This window comes from Carassius gibelio, chromosome B3 (assembly GCF_023724105.1).
Source record: "Carassius gibelio isolate Cgi1373 ecotype wild population from Czech Republic chromosome B3, carGib1.2-hapl.c, whole genome shotgun sequence".
Taxonomy (NCBI): Eukaryota; Metazoa; Chordata; class Actinopteri; order Cypriniformes; family Cyprinidae; genus Carassius; species Carassius gibelio.
In genome coordinates this window covers 5,554,172-5,568,373 of record NC_068398.1, presented here as the reverse complement: position 1 = coordinate 5,568,373, position 14,202 = coordinate 5,554,172, and the positions used below count along the sequence as shown (strand labels likewise).

Sequence of the window (14,202 nt, the reverse complement as noted above, 5' to 3'; positions counted from 1 at the left end):
TCAATAATGCATTCAAACAAATGTTTTACAGTGCTACTTCATCTGTATCTGATTTTGAATGAGCAGAAATATGTAAGAAATGCAACGATCTGTAGGTAAAATAATGGATGAAAATTTAGGCCAACTGTTATTTTCAGCAGTGTGTCTGGGAACCGGAACTGTTTTTGAAATAACATTGGATTTAAAGTGTCTAGATGTCTTCCACATCTTAAAATGTGTCCAAAGGCAGCATTTTCCATTTCAGATGCAACAGTCAGGTCAGCTTTGATTCTGCTCTAGTATCAGACATGCTTTTTCTGTCTAGTCATATTAGGAACATGCTTGTTCTTAAGTTATAGTTGTATTGTCGGGAACATGCTTGTCCCAAACCTATCTGAATGTTATTGGAACATGCTTGTTCTAAAAGCTGTAGTTGAATTGGAAACATGCTTGTTATTAAGCTATCTAGTCGTATTGGGAACATGATTGTTCTTAAGTTATAGTTGTATTGTTCCAGAGCAATCAGGTCATTATTCAAAACATGTTTGTACTTAAAGCTGTAGTTGAATCGGGAACATATTTTTCTTAAGACTGTCTCGTTGTTATTGAGAACGTATTGCTTAAGTTTTTAAGGTATTGGCAACATGGCGAGTGTGATTTCACCAAGTACATGTTCCTGGATCAACATCCTTGTTAATCATGGAACAACATTCCAATCAACCAATCAGAACTGAGATATAACTTTTCAGAAAATATCTGTTTTAGGCTTACAATCAGGGTTAGGTGCTTCTACACCTTTATTTATCAGCTATCATTTCCCACTGATTTTAGGAATAAATTATGGGTAGGGTTAGGTTTAGGGATAGGGATTGAGTTAAGTTTTGATTTTTGGACAATAATGTTGATCCAGATTCAACAGAAGATGTGGATCCAGGAACATGTCTTCCTTGGCAAAATCACGGCGAACTTGGCAACATACTTATTAGGTAATCTGTAAAAGGCAAAATGCTTTTTGCTACAGGTTATGTGGGTTTTGACAACATATTTGTTTTGGTCATTGGATAAGGGCAACATGCTTGTTGCTTAAGGCTTTAAGATTTTGATATCAGTTTGTGTTGGGGGATATCAGCATATTAATTTGTTTTGGGGGGTTATTGCTGCTCCCCCTGCTCTTCTCCATGCTAGGCTGCATGGATGTGCATAGAGTTCTTGCTCATAATGGAACCATGCCACCAATCCAAACTGTATGCTATTTGTCAGTCATCTTTGATGATAGTGCTCCTGACAGAAATCAAGCGTAGTGTTAGTTCTGGTAGGTCATATTAGTCAACATTACATCAGCTGACTCTCAGCTGATCCCCATCTACCTATAGAAATAAGACACCTATCTAAGCATTCATATATAAGGTCCCCCAGTATCATCATCAGCTAATTACCTTACTCCATCCCCAGCTCCTCCTCTTGTCAGTCAGGAGTCAGACTTCTGATTCTCCTTTGAATCAGACTAATTCTAAAATGCGTACAACTTACTTGTTACATTTTGGACTCATTAAACCAACTTAATCATTGTAACCTGAAGGGGAGTTTAACGGGCTGTTGTTATGTGGTTCTCCTTTTACTGTTGGAGAAACAGAGTCTCTGCCCAGATTGGCTGCCAATCCAGAGACTTTTTGCAAGATGGCCGCCATTCCTGAGTCTCATCCCATATTGGCCGCCATTCCAGAGCCTGCCCATGTCAAGCCTGATCATGTCTCAGCAGAACTTCCAGAGTCTCGTCACTTTCCGTTTGGACTCAGATCTTCGAGGTCACTTCTTCAATTCCTCCAGCTGGCATCCAGGGTAAAGGATCCCACGCTTCTGTCAGTAAGATCAGCTGGTATTCCTAAACCAGCACCTATCTCTTTGAGTCCAGCTGATCCTGAACTAGTTCCCCATTCTGAAGTGCTTCCTATTATGCAAGCATGTTAATAGAAGCTGAGTGGAACAAAGTGTGGAAGAAAAAGATCCACAACCAACCGAGAGAACTACAGCCTTATGAAGAATATCAAGAAAACTGGATTCAAGAATTTTAGAGAATTCACAAGGAATGCACTGAGGCTGGGGTCAAGGCATCAAAAGCCACCACAAGCAGAAGTCTCAAAGAATTTGGCTACAGTTGTTGTATTCCTCTTGTTAAGCCACACCTGTACCACAGACAACATCCGAAAGTGTGAAAGTTATGCCATTTGCCAAGTACATGTGCTGGACATATAATTAGAATATCATCGAAAAGTTGATTTCACTAATTCCATTAAAAAGTGAAACTTGTATCTTATATTCATTCATTACACACAGACTGGTATAATTCAAATGTTTATTTATTTTAATTTGGATGATTATAACTGACAACTAAGGAAAATTCAGTATCTCATGATCTTCATTATTCTTAAAATTAGAATATAACTTAAGACTAGGCCTGTCACAATAGCAAATTTTGCTGGACAATAAATTGTGCAAGAAATTATCGCAATAAATGATAATATTGTCGCTCTAAGACCAGTTTCAACTAATATAATGATAATGGCATAATAACGCAGGTACACCTTTTCAAAGATCAATAAACTTTTATTTTATTTTATGGCAGATATAGAGCAAGAAATACCAACATGTTAACTTTGTGTGGCTTAATTTTAAATTTTGTATGTTATATTATGTTTATATGCCAGTCAGGGATGCTCATATTGACCATTTAACCGTTAACCGAAAGGAAACATTTTGACCCATGAAGGGGCCATTCACATATCACGTATTTTTTTGTGCTCAAGTTCATTAATTCAAATGAGGTATGTGCGCTCATAATGGAAGTGACGCGCTCACAACATGCTCGTTTTTTCCAGGTGCGTCTGCAATGAATTGAGTTAAAAACAATAGCTTTTCAGAATGATGCAAGCGTCTGTCAAGACAGCAGTCTTCCCCATGAATGTGTAGCCTATAAAACTAGACTGAGAGACCATTTAAAGGCTTTGCAGGTGTTTTGAGTTAATTAGCTGATTAGAGTGTGGCAACAGGCAGGGGCGGACTGGCCATCTGTGTGATCTGGAGAATCACAGAACGGCCGGTATTCCAGGACGGCCAGCGGGCTGGCCCACCACCCGCCACACGTGCAGTCATCACCTGTTTTTTTTCACCCCGCTAATCTGTTTTACACTCCAGTACTGTAGGTGGCAGCAATACACCTTTAATCCGGAGCAGAAGGTGGCGGTAATGCACCAAAAGCTGGTTGCCAACCGCCGTTAAAAACAAAAAAGAAGAAGAAGAATACACGTTGGATGCATAGACAGTAAAAGAAATGGACACAGCGACCCCATTGGAACTCAATTGAGACAAGTGAAGCCCATTTTTAGCGTTTTTTAGCACTTCCGTTTCTGACGCGCAGACTCAAACGAAGCTTGACGACGTCAGCAACCTGTCTGACTGATGTAAATCTTCTAAGTGGCTGTGCGTGCAAACTGCCATCGTTAATCTTGCAGAAACGGCGAGCTTGAGCGGGGAGTTCTTTGTCGTGAGTGAGCAGGAGTAAGTATTCTGATTAATTATTTTGTATAGTATTTTAAAATGTAACGCCAGTACGCCATATTAAGTTAATTGCCTGCGAGCTTCTCCTCCTGTCTGTACGGTAATGCGACAGAGAGCCGAGTGGTTATGATGCAATCGTTAGCCTATTTTTTACAAAAACTGTTTATACGGGGCCATAATGTAACATAGAAGGTAATGGAGCCCTTTATACATTGCCGTGTATCTTTAGAAATAAATAATGGACAAACGGAGTCTTTAAACGCCTCAGATGTAAAGTTATTTGCTGTCAAAGTGACGCCAAAATGAATGGGAGTCAATGGGAATGCTAACGCAAGTGAAGTTCTGCTAAAAGATGGCAGCCCCCACCCGACTTCAACTTCCGGTCGAGTTCCTTGCCCCCTGGTTGGATGCCAGTTGCACTGTCCGTGGCCGCCAAGAAGAATAAGAAGTGGAAGAGTAGGAAGAAATGAACAGCAAAGACGTTAACGTTAGATAGAAGAAGCATAGAAACAAACAAACAATATGCATAATGTGGCCGCGGGTAAAAAAGCGAAAGAAAAGGGTGGGACTGAGAAGGTGAGAGAGAGAGAAAAAAGCGGAATTTAGATACCGAAGCCGCTAAATTTCCCAAACTAACTGAAATATATAGCAATATTTTCCAGCTGCAGCACCTCGCAGTTAAATATTAGCAGCAGTGAAGTGAGCCAGATAGCTATGAAGCAACATGCCACCTGTGATGATGATGAGGGACAGAAAGATGAGCTGGTTCCACAGGCAGATCCAGATCCAAGTAAGGAACATGAGAGGAGAAAGAGAGTTTCTTGCTAGGGATGATGTTAGGAACTGATATTCAAGTTGCTACATTTTTAATGATTACAATAGTTAAAACAGCTAAACTTCAACATTTTAGCTGTAAAATGTCACATGCAGTAGCTAATATTAAGAAATATTTTGTGCTTTTATTTTTAAAAATATTGGTAACATTACAGTTAATGCTTACAAACTTTGAAGATTTTGAATACAGAAGTTACATTTGTAATGGTGTATTTTCATTTAGATAATAGTATTTTTATGTGCAGTAAGATTAATTACTACATAAATTAAAATTATTAAGTAATAAATTCATTTTAAGACAGAATGGAATAGATTGTATAATATGCTGATTCAATCAGGGTATCTTCCGTCCATTCCAAATCCGTTTTCAACTAAAAAACAGAAAACGAAAGACTCAAGTGAGAGAACATGAATTCAATAATGAGAAATGGAAAAATGGCTTGTTTATTCGTTATTCCATCTAAGGTTAACAAACGGAAAATTAGTTTTTGACTTGATTTCTCATTTTGTCGTTTGGGGTTTAAAAAACGGTTTATGGCTTCAATATTTCATTCGCACTTGTGGGCGGAGCTGAAACGCTACTTTCATCTGATTGGTCGACTCGCTCCGCCTTCAATTCGATCTTAAGACAGGAGACAGGATTTCTGTTTACGTAAATTTAAATGACAGATAAATACATTAATTTCATGTGTACCACCATGAATATGCCATATCTGTGTAACACAGGTTCTTCAATGATAGATGGGGTGGGAGGGGGTATACCTTAGCTCAATGATAGCTGTGCAATATAAAACAACATTAACTACTGCAGCTGGTGCCAAATAAAAATGATTAAGTTTTGGAAAACTGCAAGTCAAATGTACTTGCACAAATGACTTGCTGTTACACAATACCCCCTATGCGTTGTTGGGGACGTTTTCGTCCACTAGGGGGTAAATTTGAGTCTTATTTTGGCCACAACTTTCTCTGTGTTTCAGCTAATGGAATGATTTTTGGTGACAAATCTTATTTTGACACTTATTTTGGGAAAATGCTTGAAATTTTTCCAAAACTCAACAGTATACTGTGGGTAAATTCACTACCCTTTTGTTATGTTTGGGATGAAAACACCCACTAAATTAAAATGCTGTAAAAATGTCTCCGATAAAGATTTTTTTTTTTTTTTTTTTTGGCATAAATCTAATAATCACCCTCAGTCCTGATCAAAACTACCAAATGTTAAAAAAAAAAAATCCAAGATTTTAACTCTTTAATTACCAAGTTCATAAATGATGTCACAGATTTGGGAAGAAAAAACACACACACATTTTTATATTTTCAATATAAAAAGTAATTGTGGACTGGATATTTTTTTTACTTTTTATGACAGTCTTGGACAGGTCAAAGATTAGTAACAAGATTGGCTTTGATGTATTGTTAGTTTTTGTGCAGCATTAAATTTTAATTTTTTCTCCCTCATTTATTGTTGGTGGCTGTTTTTGCCCATTGACTTCCATTATAACGACATTTTTTGATTGGAAAGCCATGACACCATAAAATCATGCACTCTTGATTGTTGGTGGTTTTCGCTGTTGGGAAGAGGTAACATTTGTTATTTTTACAGTTGATCACTAGGTGGGACCATTAACCCTTTAGATAGGCCTGTGCAAAAAAAGGCTTAGTTTCTGGCCTGTATATAGAGTTATATGGAGTTTAAAAGCAAATTATAGTGTGTGTGTGTTTGTGTTGGAGAGAGAGAGAGGGAGAGAGAGAGAGAGTGAGAGAGACCTTTGTGCACTTAACTTGATGTATCTGAAAAAATCTAAATATGCACCTCATGCTCTCAGAACTACATGGACTAAACAATAAAAAAAAAGAAGTGTGTTTATGCACCTGCTGCCTTTTGATGGTGAAAAGTACGGATGGCCTATGTGTGAAATGCTTGTCTTTTCTTGATGGTGAAGCCAGTTTAAAACCTTTAAATCTTATTTTAAAAAACTACTTTGAACATAATTGATTATGGACCAAAATGCAATACCAACTTCAAATAATCAGCAACTCGCTGGAGGGGTCAAGCTGCATAATCATTTCTAAAACTTTGGTTCAAGTCAAGCCCTTTCCCGTATTGCTTGCTGCTCTTCTCACCATCAAATGACCAGCAGGATGGCATGCACGTGTTTAAATCTATGTACTTTGTTTTTGTTTAGTCTATACTTATCAGACATGGGGACTTGTGACTTGGTGACTTGGACTCGAGTCGACTCGAGTCGCTATTTTTAGGACTTGAGACTTGACTCGGACTTGGAAGTTAGAGACTCGGGACTTGACTTGACTTGAGACACGATGACTTGAATGACTTGAGTGTTAATCACATCATGTTTTCAGTTTGAATATAAAATATATAAATTATTTTTTTAAATAAAGTTGATTACTCAGCTGGAGCGCAGGCTGAGAATAGCGTCGTGACTGGATCAGGACACTATCATCAGTCATGCCCTCTCTACCTTACACACACCACGCCCACTTAAATCAGATATCACATCAACATGTCAGCCTGAGAGGTACCGAGGGTCATCGCTTTTGTCTTCAATAGTTCGCGCCTAAAAACGCGTGGAAAACGATAGTCGCGCCGCTTTCTCCTTCTTTCCAAAGCGCTCGGGCAGAAGTGCTCCTGGGGCGTCTGTCGTTGCTAAGCATCCATGACACGCTCTCTCTCAATGAACACGCGGAAATTTCAGCAAAGTATAAATGGATTTGCAGCACTAAAAATCGCTCGCAGTAGCTCTGCTACTAAATTCGTTTCAAAATGGCAATCCATATACAGCTATGAACAGCTGCTCCTTCATCTTAGCTGAGCTTTCAACGTTGATACGGGAAAGGATGAAGCTGATTGGTTATTTATTGTCACATGACCCGCAGTGCGCTTGAGGAATTCTGAAAAGTTTAGATGTTTTTAACTCGATGCGGTGCGACGCGCGCGCGTTGCTTCCATTATGAGCGCGCATACCGCGCGCCTACATTGGAAATAACGAACTTGCGCGCGCAAAAGACGTGATGTGAACGGCCCCTAATGATCCGCTAGCAGGCCGTCAAAAAAACGCATTCCAGGGGCGGCGCTAGGGCTGGGCTAAGGGGGCATAAGCCCCGAATATTTTGTTACCTTGTCTTTCTCACAGAGCAAAACAATTAATCAGAAAAACTAATGTAGCTGCCGCGATTACCCAATCATGAGACAGTACAGAATATAAATATGACGTATTTTAAGTTGTTTCATACGTTTTTGTTATGTACAGTAGGCTACAGACCAAAAGTTTGGACACACCTCATTCAAAGAGTTTTCTTTATTTTCATGAATATGAAAATTGTAGAGTCACACTGAAGGCATCAAGGGCTATTTGAGCAAGAAGGAGAGTGATGGGGTGCTGCTCCAGATGACCTGGCCTCCACAGTCACCGGACCTGAACCCAATCGAGATGGTTTAGGGGTGAGCTGGACCGCAGACTGAAGGCAAAAGGGCCAACAAGTGCTAAGCATCTCTCGGGGAACTCCTTCAAGACTGTTGAAGACCATTTCAGGTGACTATCTCTTGAAGCTCATCAAGAGAATGCCAAGAGTGTGCAAAGCAGTAATCAAAACAAAAAGTGGCTACTTTGAAGAACCAAGAATATTACATATTTTTGGTTGTTTCACACTTTTGTGTTATGTATATAATTCCGTATATAATTCCATGTGTGTTAATTCATAGTTTTGAAGCCTTCAGTGTGAATCTACAATTTTCATAGTCATGAAAATAAAGAAAACTCTTTGAATGAGAAGGTGTGTCCAAACTTTTGGTCTGTACTGTACATAACAAAAAAAGTATGAAACAACTGAAAATATGTCATATTTATATTCTATACTCTGAGAGAGAGAGAGTGTGTGTGTGTGTTTGTGAAAGAGAGAGAGAGAGAGGAGAAATGTAACAGTTTAACGTTGTATGTAAACTGTGTTTGAGAGAGAGAGAGAGAGAGAGAGAGAGAGAGAGAGAGGTGTTCAGAGAGGAGTCTGTTGGATGTTTAGCTGTTATTTGTTTTATGGACTCCATGTTGAAAATGTAAAACATTTCAAACACTATTGGCAGAAGTGAAAAATAAATAATTTTAGGAAGTTACAATTTTGTTTGATTCCATGATGTATTTTACTGAACATGAGTATTTACAATGCAAATCCAAATTATTTTAATTTACTGACAGTTACTTATATCTTGTCTTATTATAGTAATTCAAATAGTTTATTAATCACCAAAATTAGTTATATTTTGTTGAAGATCATTAAACCATAACACTGCCTCAGAAGCCTGTCCAAAATCAGTTTCATGAGATGCCTTCATGCAAAAACGCTGCATGTAAAATCATTGCCTCATACGGCAACGAGGGAGCAAGTCAACTGCCTAGGCTTTCGGACGCAGAATTGAACATCACTGGTAGGTTTGTTTGATTAGGGTTGGAGCTAAAGTCTGCTGGAAAATGGAACTCATGTAGTAGAGCCAGAGATGGGACCAAGTCACACATGTGCAAGTCTCAAGTAAGTCTCAAGTCTTAATAAATAACTTTATTAAGATCAGATTCTGCAGGTAAAATAACAATATTAAGGTGACTTGACTTGGACTTGACTTGACATAGCTTGTGACTTGACTTGACTTGACTTGCCCAAGAAAAAAATACTTGGGACTTACTTGAGACTTGAAGGTTAAGACTTGAGACTTACTTGAGACTTGCACATGTGTGACTTGGTCCCATCTCTGATACTTATCACCACCATTAAAAGGCAGCAGGTGCATAAATACTCCATGTAGTTCTGAGAGCTGAGGTGTACATTTAGATTTTCTCAAATACATCAAGGTAAGTGCGCAAAAGTCTATCTCTCTCTCTCTCTCTCTCTCTCTATCTATCTCTTAAACACATACACACAATATAATTTGATGTTATACTCCATATAACTCCATATACAAGTCAGAAACTAAGTTTTTTTTTGCACAGGCCTATCTAAAGGGTTGATGGTCCCACCTAGTGATCAACTGTAAAAAAATAACAAATGTTACCTCTTCCCAACAGGGAAAACCACAAACAATCAAGAATGCATGATTATGTGTCATGGCTTTGCAATCAAACATGTCATTATAATGGAAGTCAGTGAAAAAAAACAGCCACCAACAATAAATTAGGGAGAAAAAAAAATTATCTAATGCTTATAGCAGTTTAATTGAGTGGATGTTTTCATCCCGAACATAACGAAAGGGTAGTGAATTTGAACAATAAACAAGGGATACATACATTTTTTTATTTGGCACCAGCCGCAATTAATGTTGACAGCTAGCAGGAGTGTGGTGGGGTGCGAGGTCTGTTTTGACCAATGGATGGAGACCTCAAGGCAATGGCCTAAATGCTGATCTGAAGATTTTGTCTTTATAGATTACAGTTTACATTGTACTTACTGAAGTACACCTCTGCATGCAGACACCCAACTGTACAAATTAATTTACAGATTTAAAACCCAGTCCTGAACCGGGAGAACCATGTTCTGCAGAGTTCAGTTCCAACACACTTGCTTGGACATTGCTACTGATCCTGAAGACCTTGTTTAGCTTAGGTGTGTTTATTTGGGATATCTAAACTTTGCAGGACACTGGCCATCCAGGAGGAGGAGTGAGAGTCCTGACATTAGCACTTTACATTCAGTGCATGTGATTTATCAACACTGAGTACATCTTAAAATGTACAGCTCATGAAAAATAAAAGTTCCAGATGGACAAACATTAAATGCATAAACCAGTGTGAATAAAAAATAAATCTTAAAATAAATTTGGAGGTACGTTGAAAAAGCCAGAATGGGAAGTTTTAAGTACAGCTTGAAGTGTGAAGTTTATTCTTGTACACAGATATGGGATATTCATGGTAGTACACATGAAATTCATGTATTTATTTGCCATTTTACGTAAATAGAAATCCTGTCTACTCCTCTAGTGGACATTAAGTGTAAGACCTTCATTGCTCAGATTATGAAAGTCACTAGGATTTTTTGAGAAGGAAATTTGGTGAAACATTAAAATTTTAGTCATTGTCAATTACTCCCATAATAAATGATAATAATGTTCAAATATATGTTGGCTTTCTCAAGGCCAACAAAGAAGACTAAAAGAAAAACATCATTCAATTTATTATGTAATAAAACTAATATTACTAATTTATTTCATAAATTTAATTATATTAATTTTCCCAATTAATTATTAATGTCACACACACACCTACCTAGTGCCTTTTGACTTAAAATAAGAGAGTGGTAAATGTTACAGACATATTATCATGGAACTGTTCAGTCTATTATTGATTTTTATTTCCACTTCACTTTTATCCAAGGAGACAAAACTATTTGTACTGTATTTACAGTGGGACAATATTCATACAATACTATAACCTAGAAATAATTTAAAGGGGTGACTTGCAAGTCACAGCAGCACGAATTATGTGCGCAGCAACATCTGACTCAAATATTATGTTAATTAACAGTGTGCGGTGGTTTCAGACACTACTCTTATAAGACTCTTATTCTGAAAGAATGTAAGACCGAGTTAAAGGCGGAGCGATTCGACCAATCAGATGAAAGGAGCGTTTCAGCTCCGCCCACAAGTGCGAATGAAATATTGAAGCTATAAACTGTTTTTTAAACCCCAAACGACAAAATGAGAAATCAAGTCAAAAACTAATTTTCTGTTTGTTAACCTAGATGGAATAACGAATAAACAAGTCATTTTTCCATTTCTCCTTATTGAATTCATTTTCTCTCACTTGAATCCTCTTGAGTCTTTTGTTTTCTGTTTTTTTAAATGAAAACGGATTTGGAATGGACGAAAGATACCCTGATTCTGTTATAACAGCATATTATATAAACTATTCCATGCCATCTTGGAATAAAACCTGTTTAAAAAAATAAATCCATTCCATCTTTGTTTATTCAGGTTGAGCTTAAACCAGAGAAAGACACTCACTACAGCTGAACATCTAGTCAACATCTGTGCTATTGCTATAATTTGGATGGTATGGTATCATGAGCCACAATTAAAGTCTTGTGACACTCATGCCAGGCGTTATTGTTGTTGTTGTCGAGTTTACGGGCGCCCGATTGCTTTGGGCCTTGCCTAGTCAAAGTCCAGGGCCGTTTTTTAGTCCCAGTCCGTCCCTGAATGCAACCCACATAAAACCGTGCCCACCACAGAGCGCCATTCACATAGTTTTCCATTAAATTACATGATAGTTCTCCCAGATTATTGTAAATGTACATAATGACTTTACCCTAGGCTATAATATGTATTGTGCATTTTCAGCAAAATATTTGTCTTTCTGTGGATCTAATAAAGTATGATTTGTTTATCGAGCTATAATACCCTATATATTGTGAATTCTCTTTCCATTTGCTCTGTTTTTTTTAAACAGCGAACTGCAAACAAAAGCAATTGTTCATTCGTGAAGTGAACTTTTGCCCATTTGGTGATCCAATAAACTGTTTTAGACTGCCACTTAAAGTCAATGCGATGCGTCAGGTGTGAGTAGTACCTTAGATAATCATCAAGTGTTCTAAAATAGAAGCAAATAAAATGTGAGAGTATACATACAGTATCCACATGTATGTCATTTCAGTTCTATGGCCTTTGCGTACATAATTAAAGATTAAGCTGTCTTTAAGTATGAATGTTGATATAAAATGGAAACACTTTACAATAAAGAGTCCATTTGTAACGTCAAGATTAATAAAAGCTGTATAAGTATTGTTCCTTGTTAGAGTGTTAATTTCAATTTAAAATTTCAACATTTACTATTATTAGCCTAACACATTTTTCATATTTTTTCTACACTTCTTCTGTAAACATTAGGTAATAATCTATGAACTAATGTTAATGATCAATTTAATAATTACTAATAATAACATTGCTATTCATTTACAAATTATGCTTAGGTAGGTTTATATATATATATATATATATATATATATATATATATAATTATTTTAAAATAACTATTTATGTTTTCGTTCAGGATCCATTTAAAAAAACTATTGCTTGATGAATTGGTATCGGCCAGTGTAGAGCAACTTAGCTATCCGTATCAGTAAAATCCAATATCTGTCGACCTCTACCCAACAACACTTCACACCTATTTCCTATGTTGGTACACAACCATGAAAATGACACACAATCATATTCCAACAAAACCCAAAAGAAAATATGCAAAATCAATGTTACTTACGCAACAACAAGAAACAACACAACCCTGGCTTCTGATTCAAGCCTTTCCTGCTCCTGCTCCTCCTGCTGCCTTTGGATTTTAGATACTGTACTACATGTTATGCTTTTATTTATTATGTATGCAGATGGAATACTGTTTTAATGGAAAACTTTCATCAAAACATGAAATTGCTGTTGCCATGTCATTTAATTCACTTACTGTTGGGGCGATCATAATTTGGACTTCTTCTGCCTACTGTAAAACAGAAGACATAATGTTATAGTGCTGTTGAAAATAATTATGCACTACATGAATTTAAATATTAAGATTAAAGATTAGCAAATATTTTCAACAACCTCTTCCCTAAAAATATGGAAGAAAAAATGATTGCAATTTCGCTTTATGCCAACTAAAAAATACATTTACTTTATAAATATACTTCACTGCACTACTCTCACACTAACATTACATAAAATACTACAAATTATGCGGGTCTGGATAATAAATTGTGTGATCACAATACTAATTTACATCTACATGTTTATATATTTACACAACCTTTAATAAAAAAAAAAAAAAAAAAATTTGATTTTTTACATGTAGTGATTCAGTGTTTGGCTCAAGTATCAAATACATTTTAGGGTACTATGTTGAAGGTAAACACGATTATTAAGACTTACACAGGCAAGGGGTCTGTGAGAAACTGGTAACATCACATTTTTGTTTGTTTTTCTCTTTGAAACCAGGATCCATGGTTCTGAAGTCTTCTCTGTCCCCAAATGAGTCAGTCTCATGTCTTTGTTTATTTATTATTTAAATTTCCATTCGGCATCTTCTGTTATTTTTCACTAAATCTGAAAACAATAAATCATTATGCAGTAAGCATCATCCGCATAATTTTTTTAATATATATATATATATATATATACCGGTGTATGTATGTGTGTGTGTGTGTATATATATATATATATATATATATATATATATATATATATATATATATATATATATATATATATATATATATATATAGCATTTTATTTACAGTTGAGAGTTATATGTTGCCTTGTGTTACAAAAATATGCTTTGAACGTTTATGGCTTAAGCATGTAAATGGAATTCTTCAAAAAGTCTTCCTAGAAATAGCTTATTTGTTTCTCATCAGCACACACTGATCAAACATTCAGCTTGTTTTCACTGTAAGTCACTTTGGATAAAAGCATCTGCTGAATTCATATGATAGTATATGTAGTACGGCTGAACTTTAATCTCTATGCTTCCAACATTTTGTTGTACATGTTAAAGTTGTACTAAGAAAATTAGACAAACTAAAAAACAGTTCACATCAGCAAAGATAACCCCGTGTCAACAGTGAGTAGTTTCGGTTCAGCGACAAGATGAAACTGAAACCCGTTGATGTAACGGTTGTACTGATGTTACTCATGTTAATTATTACATTCTTAAAATCGTTATTTAATGTTCTCATTTATATTTCATATATACAGACTACTGTTATAAGGAAATGTGATACCTGTACGTGGAAGTTTCGTCGTGCTTAAATGTTTATTTCCTTATTACAACAAAAAAGCAGGAAGAC

At 36.5% G+C, this 14,202-nt stretch overlaps 1 protein-coding gene across 1 annotated transcript in view; it reads right to left on the bottom strand.

Moving 5' to 3' along the window:
• Window positions 1-14,202, bottom strand: part of LOC127952507 (interferon-induced very large GTPase 1) — a 30,095-nt gene extending 15,893 nt beyond the window's left edge. The window contains exons 1-3 of the mRNA XM_052550998.1: window positions 14,137-14,202; window positions 13,286-13,459; window positions 12,825-12,860 (exon numbers count right to left, since the gene is read on the bottom strand). Of these exons, the coding sequence (XP_052406958.1) occupies window positions 12,825-12,860; window positions 13,286-13,358 (109 nt within the window). The 5' untranslated portion in view covers window positions 13,359-13,459; window positions 14,137-14,202. The remainder of the gene's footprint in view (window positions 1-12,824; window positions 12,861-13,285; window positions 13,460-14,136) is intronic.